General features: G+C 45.6%; 1 protein-coding gene across 1 annotated transcript in view; it reads left to right on the top strand.

Annotated features, from left to right (window-relative positions):
* The first annotated feature begins 2,573 nt into the window (after nt 1-2,573).
* Nucleotides 2,574-20,930, top strand: part of LOC101602682 (cytochrome b5) — a 30,417-nt gene continuing 12,060 nt past the window's right edge. Inside the window, exon 1 of the mRNA XM_004654641.3 lies at nt 2,574-2,832. Coding sequence (XP_004654698.3) covers nt 2,701-2,832 — 132 coding nt within the window. The 5' untranslated portion in view covers nt 2,574-2,700. The remainder of the gene's footprint in view (nt 2,833-20,930) is intronic.

The following is a 20,930-nucleotide window of genomic DNA, read 5'->3' as shown; positions in this document are numbered from 1 at the left end:
AAAAAAAAAGCATGATCCTAAGAGATAAAAGGTAAGGAAGTTGAGGCAAGAGAATTGCCATGAGTTTGAGGCCTGCATTGTTACATAGTAAGACTATGTCATAAAACAAAACGCTATCACCAATGAGAACAAAATTTGACCTCTTCAAAATGAGAGTTTGTTTTGAAATGAATAAGAGAAGAAGATGAGCTACAACTAGGGAGAAAAGGGTCATATGCCACACTTCTGACAAGGAATCACGTAGTACTTATGTGTGGGGGGTTGAGTATAAAATCATCCCCCCCCCCCCCAGACATGCTGTGTGGAAGGTTGTGGAGCCTTTGGAAGGTTAAGACTTGCTGGAAGAAGTGAGTCACTGGCAGGGAGCCTTGAGGTGTTACAGCCTGGCGTGCTGTTTCTCTCTCAGCCCTTGGACTGGTGCAAAGTAACAAGCTCTGCTCCTGCTGCGCCCTGCTATGCCTTCTCCACCATGATGAACATGAGTCTTTGCCCAGAGCAATGAGAAAGTAACCGACTCAGTGTATGTATGTATGTATGTATGTATACACACACATATATATGTGTCTGTGTGTGTATATGTATATATATACATATATGTGTGTGTATATATATACACAGAGACACACATATATGTATATCTACATATATGTATATCTACATATATATGTTTATGCATATATACATATACATATATATGTACCTATTCTCAAAAATTCAACATTAAAAAACAAACCATTTAAAATGGATAAAAGACATCAAGGAGATATAGTTCACTGAAGAAGGTGTACAAATGTCAAATAACTGTTGTGCAAAGATGGTTCAGCTTAAGGCCATTATTCCGTCTATATGTCAGAAAACGAAATACAAAATAGCAACAAACCAAATGTTAGTGGGGGCCATTGAGAAATTGAATCCCTCAGAGGAGCAGAGAACCTACAAAAGGGCCCAAGAGCCAAGACAGACTTGCACAAGTGTTTCATCCAATTAGGACTGGCCTCATCATCAGACTGGCAAGAGGGATAACTGATTGGATAGTGGGCTCAAGCTGACTCAGGAAGGGCCAGCCCACCTGTATGCTAAACCAAGGCAAGAAGCTGTTGCTGAGGGATTGCTGCTTTTAGCCATATTGGATGAAACAATCAGATCAGAGTGCTAATCCTGCCAGGATAGGGGAGGTGGCATGCATGTGTCTGTGGATCATTCCCTTGGTAACTACCCATCAGAAAAAACAAACAAGCAACCAAAAAAACAAAAAAAAACCAAAAACCTAATCCGTATCAGTCCCAAATAACCTACTGAATCCTCTTTTAATATGCTAGGGTTTTCTTATAAATGTTTCCTCCCCCTCTCCACCATTTGTAGCTAAAAGTAGTATTTTGTCTTCAGTCAGGAGGTTAGGAAAAGTCAGGCTAGGAAGTTTATTTCTCCAGACTGCTCAAAGTGCTTTTTGTCATTTGGGACATGACCACACTGTAGAGTACAAGACCTTGCCATGTCACCGGCTTCGCCACACACTTGTCTTCAGGCTGAGAAATAATTTGGATACTTGTACTTTTAATGCGAAAAATTATTTCTGGGATGTTTTTGTTTTGTTTTGATTCCCTACAAGATGAGGCAGCCTAAACCCCCTGAAGAGGTCGGTGAGGCAAAATTAGTGACATTTGTTACATGGCGCAACACATTTGATGCCTAGGTCTTAATTGTGACACTTAAAATAAAAACTAAATATTTTTAATTTATTTATTTTTAAGCAGAGAGGGATAGAAAAGAGACAAGACAATGCACGTCAGAGCCTCCAGTCCCTGCAAACTGCAGATGCATGGGTCACTATGTATCCGGCTTTATGTGGGTACTGGGGAATTGAGCCTGGGTCGTTGGGCTTTGCAGGCAAGCGCTTTAACCGCTGAGCCATCTCTCCAGCCTCCAATAGTGACACTTGTTTTTTCGAGGTAGGGTCTCACTCTAGCTCAGGCTGACCTGGAATTCTCTATGTAGCCTCAGGGTGGCCTCGAACTCGTGGTGATCCTCCTACCTCTGCCTCCGGAGTGCTGGGATTAAAGGCATGAGCCACCATTCCTGGCTCAATTGTGACACTTTTAAAGTAGACATTAACGAGGCTCTCTTTCATATTTCTTAAGCTTGTTTCCCAAAGATGGCTTCATACTTAGTGGCTTTGGATCACTGTTATTTTTGTTACAAGCGGTCATCTGGACCTGGGTCTGATTTGGTTAGGAAATACAAGCGTGGACTCTGCGCCCTGATCGATGGCTCCAGGGCAGGGCCTAAGCTATGCCACGATGCAGCTGCTCCATTGTCATCACCTAGAGATTCAGGGGCCACCACCGCTCCTCCCGCTGCCTCCTGCGCAGACTCAGCGAAGCCCCGCCTCCCGCCTGCGCGGGAGGGGGGAAACGGGTGGCGCCGGCTGTGAAGGGCATCAATTGTAGCAAATCGACATGCGAAGACGGGGCGGGGTTGCGCTTAGGTTGGCGGAGGGCGTGGCCCGAGGGCGTGGCTTCAGCGCTGGCCAATCCTGGGAGGCCGTGCGCGCCCCGCCCCCTTGTGCTGCGCAGCCGCTGGCTGGTGGCTCCGGGGCCGCTCGGCCGGGGAATGTCCGGGGCGGAGGTGGTTTAGACACGCGCTCGCTCTGCTCCACCCGTCAGGGTTGTGTGTACAGGGCCAGGCCGGGGTTGGGAGGCAATGGGTTCCGAGATGGCCGAGCAGGAGGTGAAGTACTACACCCTGGAAGACATTAAGAAACACAACGACAGCAAGAGCACCTGGATCATCCTGCACCACAAGGTGTACGATCTCACCAAGTTTCTGGAGGAGGTGAGCTGCGCCGGCGCGATGGGCCGGGGCTCTGTGCACTGGGGTGTGTGTGTGTGTGTGTGTGTGTGTGTGCGCGCGCGCGTGTGCTACACTTGAGAACGCTGCCCGCGTCGTGTGCGCACGCCCGCGAAGCGCTCCTCTCCTTCGCCCACCTGTGCGCGCACACCTGGGGGCCCTCCTCGCTTTTGCGCATCTGTGTCTGCGCCCCTGAGCGTGCACACACACCTGTGTACACACCTTGGAATCCCCCTCTACCGAGGAGGGTCGGCCAGCATCGCTGTCGCGTGAGCTTTTTTTTTTTTTTTTTTCCTTTTTTTGGATTGTTTTTGCAGCTCATAGTGGAAGCAGAGCCGGCTCTCCAGACTCTGCGCCAGGAGTGTTCTAGAATACTACTCTACTGGCTAGGAGAACACGCAGCCCCCTAAGGGTTTCAAGGCGATCCCTTTTGTCTGTGGGTTTCCGTGTAAGGCTCTCTAGGCCAGAGGTCGACCCCCTCGGGGTGCACTTCTAATACCAGCGGATTGGAGACCACTTGCCAGAGGGGTGAGGACCACAAGGCCACCCTGCAGTCCAGGCCCACGCCTCGCCGTGTTCACTCAGCAGAGACTGGGTGTTTCGCGCGTGACTTGGCCGTGTGACTCAGCGTTTGTCTCAGGTGGTGGGAGAGGACTTCGTGGTGTGTGGTTTAAGCAAGTGCCAAGGGAAGCAGGGTAGGGTGCGTGATAAAATCGGTCCTGGGACTTGATCATTGAGCAACGTTGGAAGTTGTAAAATGGTTTTGATTAACGTAAAGGAAGACACTCCTTTGGCAAGTTTTTTTTTTTTTTCATTAGGTGGTACTTTTTGCTGGACAGTCTAAGGGGCATTTGAAGTAATTGCCATTAGTCCCCTGTCCGCTTTGGGGGAGATTTTGAATTCCACTCCCAGTAAATGAGAATGATTAGTGATTGGAATGTTGGAGCAATAGTATAAGCCTGATCATAGTGCAGTCACAATATACAATGTACAACGGACTTTTGTTTTGAAAAGAATGATAAACTCATCAGAAAAACTCTTTAAAAGATTGGAGTTGTGGTTTTTTGGTAAGACAGTGTCGTTTGGGAGAGCCCAACTACATAAGAACAGGTTCCAGGTTTGTTAGTGGTGATTTACAGTATGGATTCAGATCTGACCTTCCTTGTTTTGAGCTGCTCAGTGGATTTGCCATTAGTCTGTCAAACTTAACAGCCCTCCATGACATCAGACCCATGTGACTTGAGTCTCCACACAGAACTGCACGTTCACCCTTTCCCATGGTACATGTAATTCTGGAATTTTAAGATATAGTGTGTATCTTGACTCTACAAAAAGAGCAGCATTTAAAAACATTGTATGCCAGGCATGATGGCACAAACCTACAATCCCAGTATTGGGGAAGCAGAGGCAGGGGAATCCCCTGGACTTGTTGATTAGCTAAGCTAGCCAAATCTGTGAGCTCCAGATTCAGGGAGAGACCCCTGTCTCAAAACGAGGTTGAGGGCTGGAGAGATGGTCCAGCAGTTAAGGCGCTTGCCTACAGAGCCTAACGACCCAGGTTCAATTCCCTAGTACTCAGGTAAAAGCCAGATACACAAAGTGGAATTCCTTTGCACTCATTCTCTCAGTCTTTTCTCTCTTTGTCTCTGCTTGCAAATAAGTAAAAATATTTTTAAAAATAAGGTGGAGAGCAATGGAAGGAAACACCTCTTGCCTACACACAAACACATACACTCGTGTGTACCCTCACATATGCCATGTGCATACACAGCACACATACATGTGATTTTTTTTCTTTTTGGTTCTTCGAGGTAGGGTCTCACTCTCGCACAGGCTGACCTGGAATTCACTACATAGTATCAGAGTGGCCTTGAATTCACTGTGATCCTCCTACCTCTGCCTCCTGAGTGCTGGGATTAAAGGCGTGTGCCCCCATGCCTGGCTTACATACGCAATTTTAAAAATTGAGATATTTTGTATGATGAAGCATTCAGTGTTTTTCCTTTTAGGCATTCTAACTTACCATTTACTGTTCTCTAAAACAGGGTCTTTTGACATTGGCGTTGTTGACATTTTGGGCCAGATGATTTGGGGCCACTGTGTAGGAATGGAAGATTCATATTAAAATTTACTCTTTTTTTAAAAAAAAAATTTCCTTCTGGTCAGGCAGGAAAGCGGGGAGTCACACAAGTTTTCTGAACAAAACTGGAAGGGATGAGGAAAGGCAGTTCAGTGGTAAAGTAGTAGAAGGCAAATTTCTTCCTTTATTCTTCCCTGCTCGAAGTGGTCTGTCTTTGAGCATGATTTGGGAAGAATAGTTCTTGAAAGAGAGGGCCAACTCTTGGGACTCAGTCGATTACGAAGATGCCAGTGTCATTTGGGGCAAGTTGAGTTTGGGAGAAGCACAGAGAGTGAGTGGTGGGTCCCGTTGACCCGAAGGGTTAGAGGAACCAGGGACTGTTGAATGACAGGGCACCTGCTTTGCTCACCTTTGCCCTCATTACCTCAGTGGATTGTTCTGGCCTGTTGGAACATAGAAGGAACCTTTCCCATGACTGCTGGGCTTCTCAGTCCATCCGGATTCTACCTGTGTTGACATGTTTTATCCAACTTGACACACTTACCATTCGCTTTTACTTTCTGTGACTGCCTCTGGCTTCACAGTCTCCTACTCACTGATTTCCCATCCCCAGCACAACCTTAGACTTTGGACCTCTCTGGGCATACCAGGGTTCTAAGATTCCTTGCAGGGGAATGTACCCATGTGGCTTACAGCTTATACATACATCTCATTCATAGGTCGTCAGCCACAGAGCTTCCCTTCTTACTGAAGTCTTTGTTTTACTGTTTTATTCAGCCTGTACTGTTTATGTCATCATGCCTGGCCTTAAATCAGAGAAATGAGCTCTCAATGTCTGGCTGGCTTAACACCTTGCCCTGTCTTCCCTCCTTTTTCTTCTGTATGTAAAGGCTCCAGAAATTTCATGAAGCACATTGACTAAAAGATCGTTCTACCTTTCCTTATTTTCATAGAGAAAATATGAGGTCCTTCTTACCTCTACAGTGAACTTTCAGTCATCCTGAGCTACAAAGCCATGTACTCGGAATTTACTCATCTACACAGGTCAGCTGGCTTGTGGCTGTGTTCCCCTTCTGTCAGAACATCACCACTTTAGAGTTATATATGTATTAGCCACATCTCTGTTGTCATGGTATGTTGTTGGAGCATCCAGCTCTGTCTCCTAACTTCTCTGTGCCTTAGATTCCTTCTTTGTAAAACAGGAGAATGTAGCAGTGCCTGTGTGCTGGTTATCAAAAGAATTAAACAAAACATTGCCCCATGAGGTGGGCATACCTATAATCCCAGCTCTCCAGAGGATTGCAGCAAGTTAGAGGACAGCCTGAGCTACAGAGTGAGATTCTGCCTCAAAAAACCAATAACAGAAAAAAGCCAAACAATGTTTGTCTGGTGGTGCTTTCCTTCGATGTGAACTACCGCAGGCAAGGCCAGGGTTGAGTGCTTTTCTTTCCTCCTTGTCATACATACCTGAGTGCCTGAGGTATGTTTTTAGATAAAGGTGTAGATCTGGCAAGGTGATTTCGGAATAGGAGGATATTATAAAGATTATCTTCCTTGATGAGAACACAGGTTGAAGTTTACTTGTGCAATATGAGCTCAGTCCTGAACTAAAGGGGAGGGGTGGAAATCCAAGTGGGAGGGCAGGCTCGTTATGAATGGCAGTCTAAATAGCAGGTGCCAGATAATTATCTGATACCAGCCAACGAGATTAGGAGCCTTATTCCCTGTGAGTTTTTTTTTTTTTTTAATTTTAATTTGAGAGAGAGAGAGAGAAAGAGAAAGAGGAGGTAAGTAGAGAGAGAATAGGCCTCCAGCCACTGCAGACCAACTCCAAATTCATGCGCCATCTTGTGCATCTGCCTTAACGTGGGTCCTGGGTGATCAAACCTGGGTCCTTTGGCTTTGCAGGCGAACACCTTAACTGCTAGCCCAATAAAGTACTTTTTAAAATGCAGTTTTTAATGAAGCATGCACACTCTCTGTCCTATGAAAAATTGTCCATTATTACCAGCACTGGTCCATTTCTTTGTTCAAAGGCTCAGCGCTCTCTGAAAAGCGGGCTGTGGGACAGCAGACCAAATGGGAATGGAAATAGCAGTGGGCCAAAGCCATCCTTCTCTTTTAACACAGCAGGCTCTTGTTGGAATTGTGTTCTTGGGAAAGCACACTTAAGTATATTTATGAAGTGGCTCCTGTGTTTTTTGCTAAGATAGGGCCCAGGAGAAGAAGTTGAAGGGTGGGTGGGTGTAACTCCCAGCTGGTGGCTGGATAGGGTCTGGTCTTGCAGCCTCTGGTCAGGAAATCTCTGTATGAGAGGTGGAAGTGACTTTCTTGTATCCACAGAATGTTCTAGTCAGGCACATGACAAAATGAACCAATGCTAATGCTGAAAAGACTGGAAGTAAAGTGAATGTGGGGGGAAGAGCAGGAGGAAGAACATGATATTAACAGCATCCAGGCTCAGCCATGGCCGCTTTGCTTGGCTCACCAGGGATAGAGCCTGTTTGAAATGGAATGGTCTCTCCTGGAGCTCCAGTGGCACACTCGGCTAGCCTGAGGTACGTGCATGAAATGGTCTCTGGCCCTGGATTATTAGTTTCCAGATTGTTTCTTCTAGTGGCTGCCTTTCAGGCCTTGTGCAGCAGTGGCCATAGCCACCACTGGCCAGGACACAAAAGATATCCCACCTGCTTTCCCTGCTCCATCTTTACAGAAAGTATGAAGTCAGTGTCATATGCAAATTCCTCCCATAAAAGTTCCTAGGGAGCTAATGATAAAAGCTGAAACAGTGGGCATCTTCTGGATGTTTATTAACATCCACTGTGCCCTAGGCTGAATACTGAGTGTTTTTGTACATAAAGCTTTCTTTGCACTTTTCCTGTTAATCTCTGATGTCCTGGTGGTGGCATCCTTCTTTTTAAAGGGAATAGAGGTGACTTAAGGTGGTCAAGTTCACAGCAGGAAGGAGGACAGTCCACACTGCTCTGCTATCAAGCCACGAGGCCCATGGAGTTTGAAGATTAACCAGCACCAAGATGTGCCTTATTTTCATCTGTTGTCATTTTATTGAGTTACCTTCTAGAAGGGTAAGGAAGCAGCTATTCCGGTTTCTCACTGGAGTTTTTTTCAGCAGAGTCCTGCCCAGTTTATTGTTTGGCACAGTGGATCTTCTCCTGTAGGCCTGGCTTAAGCATCTGAATCGTTTCTATTATGAAAAGGAATGGTTCACATGCATGTTAGGCATGTGTGAGGAAGCTAATGGGCGATATGGCCTCTTAAGTGCCAGCCTTTCGAGGACTTGTTGACAAATCCCTTGGTGGGTCCAGCTGCTCTCCTGGCCTTCTCCTCCCTGTCCTGTCTCCCATAATCCTTTCATCTGGCCCTGTCTCAGCACATCCACACCCTTCTCTCTGGACTCTGCTGGCACTGTTTGCATCTCTAGTACCTCTTGCACTGGCCCCTGTGCTGACAAGCCCTCAGAGTCTCATTGGCTCCCTCAGTTTGGGTGGCTTTGTGAGCTCAGCTTGAGCAATGCCTACTAGTATAACACTAAAGAATGTTCTTTCCAGAAGAAAACAAAACGTCCTGTGAAAGAGTGTCGTGTCCCTTTTTAATTCTATTCAGTGGCTGCCTATTGCATTTAGAATAAAATCTTATCTCTTTGCCCTAATTGAACAAGTACTGGATGATTGGCCCCTACCTGCCTGTCCCACTTGAGCTAGTAACACTATCCTCTCTTCACATCATGACTTTGCTCTGTTTCTCTAACCAGCCAAGTTTGTTTTTGCCTGAAGCCCTTGTTCTACTTTATTTCCTGTCCTGTGTTCCCTGGGTCGTTGCCCCCTTCTCATTGTGGCTCTGTGTCTCCACCCCAAAAAGGACGGTTTTTTGCCTTAACCTTTCTGTGTTAAGTCTCTGCTAACGGTTATGTCAGTCAGTGTCTGATGCTTCTCTTGGTGCCCTTGTCATCTTCTCCAGAGAGCAGGTTTTCCTGTGTGTCTCCTCGGTGCTGTGTGCCCTGGCACATAGTAAGTGGGGAAACAGGACAGTCCCCAGGAAGAACTCAGACGCCAGCTCACTCGCTCTTGCTATCCTATCTCATTTTTGCCCTTTCTCCCACACGAAGGGTGATTGCCGGAGGTATTATAACCTCTTCTTACTCACAGACACTGATTGGAATTCTATCCCAGGAGATTTGGCCCTTAGCACTGTTAAGGACTTCGTTAAGAAAAATCTGGATTGTGATATAATCTTAGATCAAAGAACACACAACTGGCGCCGAGCCAGCCTCCTGCGCAGGGAGAGCCGGGGCAAGGGTCAGGAAAGCACTTCCTAGCCATTGTCCCACCTCTTCCTGACAAAGCTGTGCCTCCACGTTCGGCTCGCGCTGGCTCCTGTTCCCCCTCTCTCGCTCACAGCAGTTTCTTCAGCCACCCTCTGTTTTCCGTTGGAGGGAAACCAATCGCCTGCCCTGACTCTCATCCACTGGACCATCCTCATCAACAGTCAGGCCCACCGAGATTCCTCCTGTCCTAAAAGTGCATACGCAGCTTCTCTGGAAAGCACTGCTTCCTCCCTTTTACTGCTCCCCTGTGGTGTGGTGGAGCCTTTGAAAGGGCTGTTAAACCTGCTGTCTCTGATTATCCTCCTCCAATCTCCAGTTCATGTCTTCTCTTCTCTTGGAAACCACACCAGTTTACCAAAATGCTCTTGCCAAGGTCTCCCATGACGCCAGCTTGATGTGTCTACTCTTGAAAAGTGCTTGCTTGGATTCCTGGATGCTGTTCTCTCTGAGTTTCCTTCTACTTCACGGGGTCACACATTTGACCTCCTTTCACTGCCTTCTCTTATCTTTAGCATGGCTGGAGGTGCCAAGGCCAAGGGTTTTCTGTTCCCTTGATGATGATCTTGCTCAGGGTCATAGCTTTAAATACGTTGATAATTTCAGGGTTATTAATCAAGGCCAGAAGGACCTCTCTGCTGAGCACGGATTCTTGTGGCCCATCTTCAGCTTGGTACGAGTGCTTCCCATCTCCACTTCCTGCCTCATAGGCTTCTCAAACCTTGTGTTAACCCTGCACCCAGTTTTCTGCTCCAGACTTTTCATCCTCATCCTTCCCTATGTTATTTGATGACAGTTATGTCCCCCAAAGCTTTGAAATCATACTTGATTCTTTCACATTCTTAATTCAATCCACCAGAATATTCTGTTGACATAACTTTCACAATATATTTAGAAGTTGAACAACTTTTGCAACCTCTGCTACATAAGTCTCTTTTCTGAATACCTTCCTTTTAATACTCAAAACAAGCAAGCAGACTGTCCAGCTTTCTGTATTTTTAAAATATTTTTATTTATTTATTTGTGAGGGGAGAGAGAATGAATAGGAGTATGCCAGGGCCATTTGCTGCTGCAAAAGAAATCCAGATGAATGCATCACTTTGTGCCTCTGGCTTTATGTGAGCACTGGGGAATTGACACCGGACCAGCAGGCTTTATAAGCAAGTGCTTTTAATTGCTGAGGCATATATTTTTATACTTTTAAAAAATATTTACTTAACAGAGAGACAGCAAGAGAGAATGGGCATGCCAGGGCCTCTAGCCACTGCAAGTGAACTTCGGATGCATGTGCCACCTTGTGCATCTGGCTCTATGTGGTTGCTAGGGAGTCAAACCCAGGTCGATAGGTGTTGCCGGCAAATGTCTTAACTGCTAAGCCATCTCTTCAGCCCCCCAACCTTTTTTGGCTTTTCGAGGTAGGGTCTCACTCTAGCCCAAGTTGACCTGGAATTCACTCTGTATTCTCAGGGTGGCCTCAAACTCAAAATCCTCCTACCTCTGCCTCCCAAGTGCTGGGATTAAAGTGTGCACCACCACGCCCGGATCCAGCCCTGTTTTTATATGTTTGAATCTGGCTGACTTATCTAAAGCAGCCTTGAAGCAGGCAGGAAGACAGGAGAGAACATTGGAGAGGTTAGACTGGTGGCTGGCAGATAGCTAGATGCAGGTATGTGATGAACTGAGGGCAATGGCTTCCTCCCAGTGTGCAGAGTGGTGTGAACACTTGATTTGCAGTCAGTGAGTTCCTTCTGCAAATATTTCTTGATGAGCTCCCTCAGTTTGGATCTTAGCTTCTGCATCTGAAGTTGGGGGTGACTAGTAGAGGTTCCCAGCCCTTGGGTTTCTTGTGACGCTCAAGAGTACTTCCTGGTGTGGAGCTGGCATTTGTTAAGTCACTGTCACTTATCCCTGTTTCTCCTATTCTGTTCCCACAGCTGCTAGCTAGCTATCCCGGGGAGACATGAACAAATCTCCATTCACCCCAGATAGGGCACTGACCACAAGCCAAAGGAATGAGTACCCAAGACTAGCTTGGTGACTGTTACAGGCAGTTTCACGTTGCAGGGATGAGCATACAAATCAGACACATTTTAGGGGCAGAAGGGATCCAGGGGGAATTTCCATCAGTGGTGAAAGAAGCTGCTTCCATACAGAAGCAGAGAGGAACCATCACCAGACAGCAAACACCAAAAGCAGCAGCACAGGTGGGCAGCAAGGAGCAGGGAACTGCGGCAGGCAGACAGGATCCCCCCCCAGCTCAGACCTCCCGCACTCAGATCCGTCCCCAAACACCCCTTAGGTCTAGACCCCAGGGTGCAACCCTCATCGACACCTCCTCCAGCCAGGCAGCTGGAGACCAAATAACAAGCTTTAATAAAACACCCGAGTCTGTGGGGGGCATACATTCTTAGTTCCACAGTGACCAGTGAGCTTATTGGGGTTTCTCAAGCGGGCGGATGGACTGGCCCTTTTGTCACCCTCAAGTCCACCGCTGATGACTCCTGAAAGCTTCCTCATGGTGGCGTGCTCCATGTGACTTGCAGGAGTTCTTCCAGCTTCTAGGTGGGACTTCTGGAGTCTCGCAAGTTTCTTAGAGAGTTTCGTGAGCAAAAGGAAATGTTTGCCTCTGGAGGAATGAGATATGTTAAGTAGAAAGGACAGATTGTAGAGCTCCATGACAACAGAAAGGGTGGAGGACTACAGGTGACACAGGAGTTTTTCTGGGCCGTGAAGTGCAGGTAGATGTCTCAGGCAGATCTCCGGGGTGCTCTCTTCCTGTCCAGTTTCTACAAGTGAATTCCTTCTGGAGACAGAGACCCTGGCTCATTGCCAGTGCGTCCTCCACTGAAACTGACCGGGACTTCTCTTCCACCACAGGCTGCTGTGTTCTGCCTCCAGGCCTTTGTGCTGTCTGTTTTCTTCCTTACTGCTAAATCGCTGGCCTTTTCTCCACCTCTGGTGCTGCGGCCCCGGTGCCTGGCGCACAGCTGTTCTTTTCGTCTCCATTATTAGCTTCCTTATTAGACTTGCTCCTTGAACATGAAACGTGGTGGTCACATGTTTGAATGAGGGCACCGGCCTCCCGGGTCTGCTGGGTGAATGCGTAGATGTGCCTCCCCGTGAGGCTCTACCCCCAGATCTTCAAGGCAGAAGAGCTCCCAAAGCAGAGGGTGCTCATAAGGATCAGTGTGAGAGGGGGGGGTTCATGCCACATGCAGGTGCCACGCTTGCCCCTTGACAGAGCCCAGAGCAAGCCAACAGAAGTAGGACCAATGAGCTGAAATTATCTTTTGCTGTTTTAGAATAACAAAACCCAGAAGTGGCAGGAAACATTTGGTTGTTACAGTCTTTCAAATTTCTTATGAACTTTTCTCCTCCTAAGTCTTGAATTGTTGTCATTTTTGGTTTAACTATCCCAGATAATCTCTTTAACCACACTATTTTTGCCCAGTCATTGCTTTTGGACAATGTGCTTGTTTCCTTTTTTTTTTTTTTTGGCAGTGTTAAGTGTTTGGAATTAAAGAGCCAGGTTCAGACTCCAGAATTGATGGACTTCTGGTCTACATGGCATTTAGGTAGCAAAGGTTTGGTTTTTTTTTTTTTTTTGGTAGTCTTGGGTTAAGCATACACTCAGTGCACTGACCTAATACATACTGCACTATTGTCATACATACCTTTTTTGGGGGGAAGGGTTAAGGTGTTATTGGGATTGAACCACCACAGAGCTAGATCTCTAGTTCTTTTTGCCTTTTTTTTTTTTTTTCAGGGTAGTGTCTCACTGTAGCCCAGGTTGGAATGGAATTCACTCCAGGCTGGCCTTGAAATCCCAGTGATCTTCTTACCCCTGTGTGATGGTTTGATTCAGGTGTCCCCATAAACTTAGGCATTCTGAATGCTAGGTTCCCAGCTGATGGAAGATTTGGGAATTAATGCCTCCTGGAGGCAGTGTATTGTTGGGGGCAGGCTCATGGGTGTTATAGCCAGTTTCCCCTTGCCAGTGTTTGGCACACTCTCCTGTTGCTGTTGTCCACCTTACGTTGGCCAGGGGGTGATGTCCACCCTCTGCTCATGCCGCCGTTTTCCCCTGCCATTGTGGAGCTTCCCCTCGAGCCTGTAAACTAAAACAAACCTCATTTTCCCACAAGCTGCGCTTGGTTGGGTGATGTCTACCAGCAGTGTGAACCTGACTGCAGCACTAAAGTAGTATGGAGGAATGGTGTCATTTGCTGCTTGGCTTTGGCCTTTTGGAGCTGATTTTTCAAGAGGAATGTGGAAGGATTTGAAACCTTGGCCTAAGAGATGCTTTGCAGTGCTGTAAGTACAGCTTGATGGACTATTCTGGTCAGAGTTGAAAGACCTGGATGCACTAAGAACTATGGACTGTGAAGTTTGGCTTATGAGGGTGAGAAAGAGCTGTGCCTGGACTGGGCTAGAAGCAGTTTGTGAGAGGTTTGCTGTTAAAAACGGGTCTTGAGAAGGTTGGTTGGGTATTTTTGGCAGTAATGCAAACCTGGCTGTAACGTCCTGCCTCCCGAGTGCTGGGACTACACACCCAGCTGTTTTGGCTTTCTTTATTTCATTAAATTTGTTTTTATTTATTTGAGGGAGACAGAGAACTTGTGTGTCAGGGCCGCCTCCAGATGCATGCGCCACCTTGTGCATCTTGCTTTATGTGGGTACTGGGGAATCAAACCTGAGTCCTTTGGCTTTGCTGGCATGTGCCTTAACTGCTAAGCCATCTCTCTAGCCCTGATTTGGCTTTTTTATAGGGTAACTCTGATTGCCATTTGGAGTTCTGATGAGAAAGACAGAAAGAGACAGATACCTTTCAAGTTGGAAAGTTTCAGGAAGAGAAATGACAGGTTTTCTTGAGTTTAGAGGAATGATTTCTCTCCACATTCCCCAAATAGGACATTTATGAAGAAACTTCATTTGTAAGGCATTGTTTTTGTATATAATGTTACTTTGTGTGTGTACATGTCTGCTTATTTAATCTTTGAGCTTTACAAGAAAGAAGATGTTGAAATGAGTCAGAAACTTGCTCTGGCCCAGTCCCCTCCCCCACTATGGTGTGGTTCCCATCTGGATCCCACGTGCTCTGACTGTAAGTTTTAAGGAGTTGAGTCACGGGCTGGCAAGATGGCTTAGCAAGTTGAGGTGCATGCCTGCGAAGCCTAAGGACCCATGTGTGACTCTTCCTGGTCCCATGTAAGCCAGATGCACAGTGATGCAAGTGTGCAAGGTTGCACATGCATACCAGGTGGTGAACGTGTCTGGAGTTTGATTGCTGTGCTGGAGACCCTACTGCACCAGTTCTTGGTGTCTCTCTCTCTGTCTCTCTCTTGCTCTCTCATTAAAAAGAAAGAAAGAAAGAAAGAAAGAGGGCTAGAGGGATGGCTTAGCGGTTAAGGCATTTGCCTGCAAAGCCAAAGGACCCTGGTTCGATTCTGTAGGACCCATGTTAGCCAGATGCAGAAAGGGGTGTGTGCATTTGGAGTTTGTTTACAGTGAGTGGCTGGTGGCCCTGGCATGCTGTCTCTCCCTCTCTCTCTGTCTCTTTCTCTGTCAAATAAATAAATAAATAAAAATAAAATATTAAAGAAAAACTTAAAAGAATTAGAAAAAGAAAGAAAAGGAAGAGGGCAGTCTGTTGGGCTTGTCTCAAAACAACAACAACAAAAAGAAGTTGGGTTGTTCCTTGAAGGTCTTTTTCAAGTCTACATTTCTGGACTTTTATTTTGTTTTGTTTTGTTTCGGTTTTTCTTGATGTCGGGTCTCACTTCAGCCCAGGCTGACCTTGAACTCGTGGCAGTGCTCTTACCAGCACCAGTTCTGTGCTCTTTTAACCCTCAGGCTATCATGTGGAGTCAAAATCTCTGGCTCAGCTGTGTGCCCGGGACTCCAGTGGAGGAGGTCGGCCTTTGCAAGAAGCTGAGAATGGCTTGCTACGGCGGCCCGAGCCCGGAGCCGGCTGGAGAGCCCAGTACCACGCTCCCCTGGGCAAGTTCAGACTAAGCATGTGCAGCAGTGTTCAGTCACCATGGTGATTTGCCTTACAGCTGTGCGGTGCTGCATCATGCTGTCACTCTGCCATGATGTGGTGGAGTTTCAATGCCATGCTTTAGGCCTCCATGCCACTGGCTCCCTCCCTCAGCCACTCAGATCCAGCGTGGGTACCTGTCATGCCCTGTTCCCGTTCAGGCCGTACAGTGGTTTTGTTGTGTCTCCTTGCTAATACTGAGCAGGCTCTGGACATCACAGATAGTAACCCTTCATTGGGGTCCTACTCTTCTTGGGCTCATTCATCTTTATTTCTCTGCTCTGTGGATCCACATTCTAACTGTCCTGAAGGGACCTAAGTTATTGTTTTAGAATTCTCACCTTTTTTTTTTTTTCTTTGAGAGAGGGTTTCACTCTAACTCAGGCTGACCTGGAATTCACTGTGTAATCTCAGGGTGGCCTCGAACTCAGGGTGATCCTCCTACCTCTGCCTCCCGAGTGCTGGGATTAAAGGCGTGCACCACCACGCCTGGCTTTAGAATTCTCACTTTTCTAAGTAGATGTCTGTCTACACTGTGTTCAGTCAGCAGTCCCTGTGGCTTCTTCATTGATAGATGTTAAGACAGTTGCCCTGACTTTTACGTTTCTTGAAGCTCAAAACTACGTTGATTATTATGCACTTTGGCATGGGGTCTGGCAAATTTTGACCAAGTAACTGATGCAGCAATTACAACTAAGCGTAGAGGATCCCCAGAAAACTGTTCAATAAGATGGTAGTTCACTCATTTATCATAAGGAAGCTAGCTTTGTTACCCAGGGCTGTGTGATAGCCATATACCACCAGGCTCTGAGGAATTCACACATCTAGCTCCTTTTTTCCCTCCTTGGGGAATGATCCTCCCTCCTCATGTTCAGGGGCAGAGTCCTCCAAGCAGCAGGATAAAGGAAGAGATGAAGAAAGGGCAGGGCTGGAGAGATGGCTTAGCAGTTAAGGCATTTGCCTGCAAAGCCAAAGGACCCAGGTTCAATCCCCCAGGACCCACATAATCCAGATGCACAAGGTGGCACCTATGTCTGGAGTTCATTTGCAGGAGCTGGAGGCCCACCCATTTTTTTCTCTCTCTGTCTCTGTATCTGCCTCTTTCTCTCTAAAATAAATAAAAATTAAAGAAGAAGAAGAAAGGGCAAAGGAAGTATAACACTTTTCTTTAGGAGAGAAAACCTCTGGAAAATTTTATAGACAATTGTACTTGCCTTCTGTTAGACAGAATTTTATCTCCTGGAATTCCCAGATGAAAGGGAAGCTGGGAATATCTCTTATATCTCTGACAAGGGGTCATTCTCAGCTAAAAGTTTTAGGTTTTATGGAAGGAGGGCAAAGACATTGGACTAATAATGGTCAGTGTCACCTGATGATGTGTGGTCACCAGTGTTGCTTAGGTGTGTGTTTTCTTTGTTGAAATTCACATCTGACTTGGCTGCAGAAACTCAAGAAAAAAAAATTGCAAGCTTTTGGCTAAGGCACAGATGGTCAAAGGGCTTGAGGATGCGTATTGCAGTGGTAGGTCTGTAAGGGCACAAAGGACACACGAGGGGCTGAAGTGAGGGAGATGGCCCAGTGCCTGGTGAGAAGGGTGAGAAGCCCCCCCTGGTTTCACTGACAAGAATGAGAGCTTTTCCTCTTGTGTGACCTTTGAACTTGAACGTTTTTTTTTTTTGTTTTGTTTTTTTTTTAAATATTTTTATTTATTTATTTGAGAGCGACAGAGACAGAGAGAAAGACAGATAGAGGGAGAGAGAGAGAATGGGCGTGCCAGGGCTTCCAGCCTCTGCAAACGAACTCCAGATGCGTGCGCCCCCTTGTGCATCTGGCTAACGTGGGACCTGGGGAACCGAGCCTCGAACCGGGGTCCTTAGGCTTCACAGGCGAGTGCTTAACCGCTAAGCCATCTCTCCAGCCCCGTTTAGTTTTTATTGAGAGAGAGAATGGGCACACCAGGGCCTCCAGCCACTGTAAACGAACTCCAGACGTGTGCGTCCCCTTGTGCATCTGGCTTACGTGGGTCCCGGGGAATCAAACCTGGGTCCTTTGGCTTTGCAGGCAAATGCCTTAATCGCAAAGCCATCACTCCAGCCTGAGCTTGAGCATTTATAATTTGTATTCTAAGTCCACTAAGATGTAGGCATTCTAGGGATATAAGACCTCTGGTTAAAAAAGAAAATCCTCAGAAAAAAAAAAAAAAAAAGAAAATCCTCAGTTTTATTAACTTATGTGTGTTAAGGTAAAACATAGCTGGGACAAAGACAATTCCAAAAATATACTCAATTTTATTTTCTAGGGAGAAAGTCACAGGAAGTGTAAAATGACCATAGACAGAAACATGGATGAAGAATGAGACTGGAGATTGTTTTTACTTAGGAAAGTTCCTTTGTAAGTGGTAGTTGCAAGCTGCAACTTTGGATCTTAAGCAGCTGACTTCTCTGTTTTCTTTCTCGAGGTTATTGCCTTCACATTATGAATTATTTATTGAAATCATAGTTGGAGCAGTTTTGGTAGATCTATTTGTAGTGCACATTACAATGTCCGAAATGGAAATATTTTGCAATTTAAAAAAAGTCACGGGTTGGAGGGATGGCTTAGGAGTTAAGGCGCATGCCTGCAAAGCTAAAGGACCAGGTTCTATTCCCTGGGACCCACGTAAGCCAGATACACAAGGTGGTGCATGCATCTGGAGTTCGTTAGCAGTGGCTGGGGCCCCTGGTACCCCCCCACTTCTTTCTCTCTGTGAAGTAATAAATAATTAAAAATAAAATATATAAAAAATTAAGTTCTGGGTATTGTTGAATCTGAAAGATGGCACTTTATTGAGCATTTTTCTTTGGCCTCATTCTGAAATGGATTTGAGGCATCACTTTGAGTATTTTATCATTCTTGACCTACTAACAAAAAATCCTGAGGTCACATCTTTACCATTGCACTCTGTAGTTACAGGCCATATTTGTACTGCTGTTCTCTTCTTCTCGATGGGGGAAATTAGACCCTTATTTTCACTTGCAAAACAGTTGTTTGGTGTATGCTGTATTTTCCTACTGCCACCAGTTATTACCGAATAGAAACTAACCAGGGGCTAAAGAATGAAGTGGAGATAGAGGGAAAAGACTTTCTGGGGGCCAGCTTTGCCACATGAACTGTTGTGTGGGTGATCTGCAGGCATGGTCTTGATGGCCTATAAGGTTTGGGTTAGTTCCTTATTATTATTATTATTTTGGCGGGGGGGTGGTTCTCGAGGTAGGGTCTCACTCTAGCCCAGGCTGACCTGGAATTCACTATGTAGTCTCAAGGTGGCCTCGAACTTAGGACTATCCTCCTACCTCTGCCTCCCGAGTGCTGGGATTAAAGATGTGTGCCACCACTCCCGGCTCTTTATTCTTTTTTTTTTTTTTTTTTTTTTTAATGGGTATAAGCTATTGAGCTCTGTAGTCTTAAATAGGCAGCATATCTTCTCAGTGAGTTTCTTAGAACTTAGTTTTGAATGGTGTTTATCCTGTGTTCCCTGAAGGAGGCTGCATGTGTGTTGCCTTTCCTTGATAACCTTGATGTCTCTCCTGAAGGAAGCAATACCTGGAACAGGTAGATAAGCCCCCCTGCCTCCCGTGCCGGGTTCTTTCCAGATGAAAGCAAATTGTTACCACTAGCGTTTATTTGGAAAGATGGGTGAGCTGGATCACTGTTGTCTTTGTAGGTTAGGTGATGTTTTGAGCATTTGTTCATTCATTTGGAGGCAGGGTCTCACTCTAGCTCAGGCTGGCCTTGAACTCATGGCAGTGCTCCCACCTGAGCCTCCCAAATGCTGGAAGTATGTTGACTTTTCATAGCAGGTGGCTCAATGGTAATTAAATAAAAATATTGGATTGGCACTGTTAGTGAAAGACAAAATGAGAATGGGAATCTGGCTCATTTATTAGCATAACCAAGGGTTTGCAAATAGTCTGCTCAATTGATTGTGTGTAATTGTTGCTCAGTGATGAATATTATTAAGCTTGTAGTATTTTCTTCCTTTTTAAGCCCTTATGTTTCTTAGGAAGCCAAAGATGTGCCTTCCAGATCATTGAGCACCAAACCAGCTCAGGGAGTGCTGTAATTTGGAATGCCCAGTTAATGGACTCAGGGGTGACTCCACCTTCCAATCACTTATTCTGTGTATCATAGATAGATGCTTTTGTTGCCCATCTCCCTACCTAAAACTGTCTCTCTCTATGTGGATTTCATTGATATCATTCATTTAATACTTCTCATTCTATTTATATTTCTCTCAGCTTTGTTTTGGGTAGACCCCTAACTCTGATAATTTGCAGTACAATTTCAACTTACAGTACAATTACAGCTATATTACTCACATTAAATAAGGTTGTTTTAGTGAAAAGGTTAAGGGATCACTTCAGATCTTTCATGACTTTAAAATAGTGACTAAAGGCACAAAACTCAATTTGTATAAAATCAACATGAGTAAAACAAAGTACATTATGTAAGCATTCAAAGCAGATAAGAACCTCTTCTTACCTCTTCATGCCCTAAGATTGGAAGAGGATAAAACTGATCTGGCTTGATCCTGACACTTGCTCCATAGTCACAGAATAGTCCTCGGTTCTTGGCCACCTCCTCCTCGTGTGTGGGTCTCCCCTCAGGGATGAATCAGCTGCCTGTTGGCTGCTGAACTCTTGTGAAGGTGGACTCTGCAATATGGTGACTGCTAGTAATAGTGATATATACTTGGAAATTGCTAAGTGTTTTTGCCACAGAAAAGTAGAGAGATAGGTATTTGAAATGATAGGTAAACCAGCTTGATTGAATCATTATGAAATATTCACACTAGAACATTACATCCTATATAACACAAATACACATACAAAAATTTTTACCTTAATAAAACTGGGAGGTTTTTTTTTTTTTTGTTTTGTTTTTTTGCTACTGTGTATGTGTGTGTAATGTGTATTGTGTGTAATGTGTGTGTGTGGGATGTTACATGCATGTGTATGTGTGCCCATGCGGTGACTACAGTGGAATGCCCAGTGGCCTGTTCCATTGCTCTTCTGCCCGTTCTTACTTGAGCCAGAGTCTCTTATTGATTTTGGAGTTTGCTGTCTTTTCATGAGTTCCAGCAATTTTGAGGTCTCTGCTCCCTTGTCAGACTGGGGTTATAGACAGGTGTGGCCACATGGCCAGATATTTTTGTGAATACTGGGGATTGAACGTGAGCAGCCTCAGGCCTTCTGAGGCCCTTATGCTCTCATGGGAAGCACTTTTCATTGCTAAGCCATCTTTCAATTCCAGAACTGGGAGAATTTAAAAAAAAAATTTTTTTTTTTAAAAAGACAGGGCTGTAGGGATGGCTTAGTGGTTAAGCTGTCTGCCTGCAAAGCCAAAGGAACCAGGTTCAATTCCCCAGGATCCATGTGAGCCAGATGCACGAGTAGGTGCTTGCATCCGGAGTTTGTTTGCAGTGGATGGAAGCCCTGGTGGGCTCATTCTCTCTCTCTCTCTGTCATTCTGTCAAATAAATAAATAAAAATAAATATATTTTTTTAAAAAGACAGGATGAGCCAGGTGTGTACACACCTTTAATCTCAGCACTTGGGAGGTAGAGATAGGATTGTGGCCAG

The sequence above is a fragment of the Jaculus jaculus genome, chromosome 15, assembly GCF_020740685.1.
Source record: "Jaculus jaculus isolate mJacJac1 chromosome 15, mJacJac1.mat.Y.cur, whole genome shotgun sequence".
NCBI lineage: Eukaryota > Metazoa > Chordata > Mammalia > Rodentia > Dipodidae > Jaculus > Jaculus jaculus.
The sequence above is the reverse complement of the archived record's forward strand: the minus strand, read 5'-3'. Positions and strand labels throughout refer to the sequence as shown.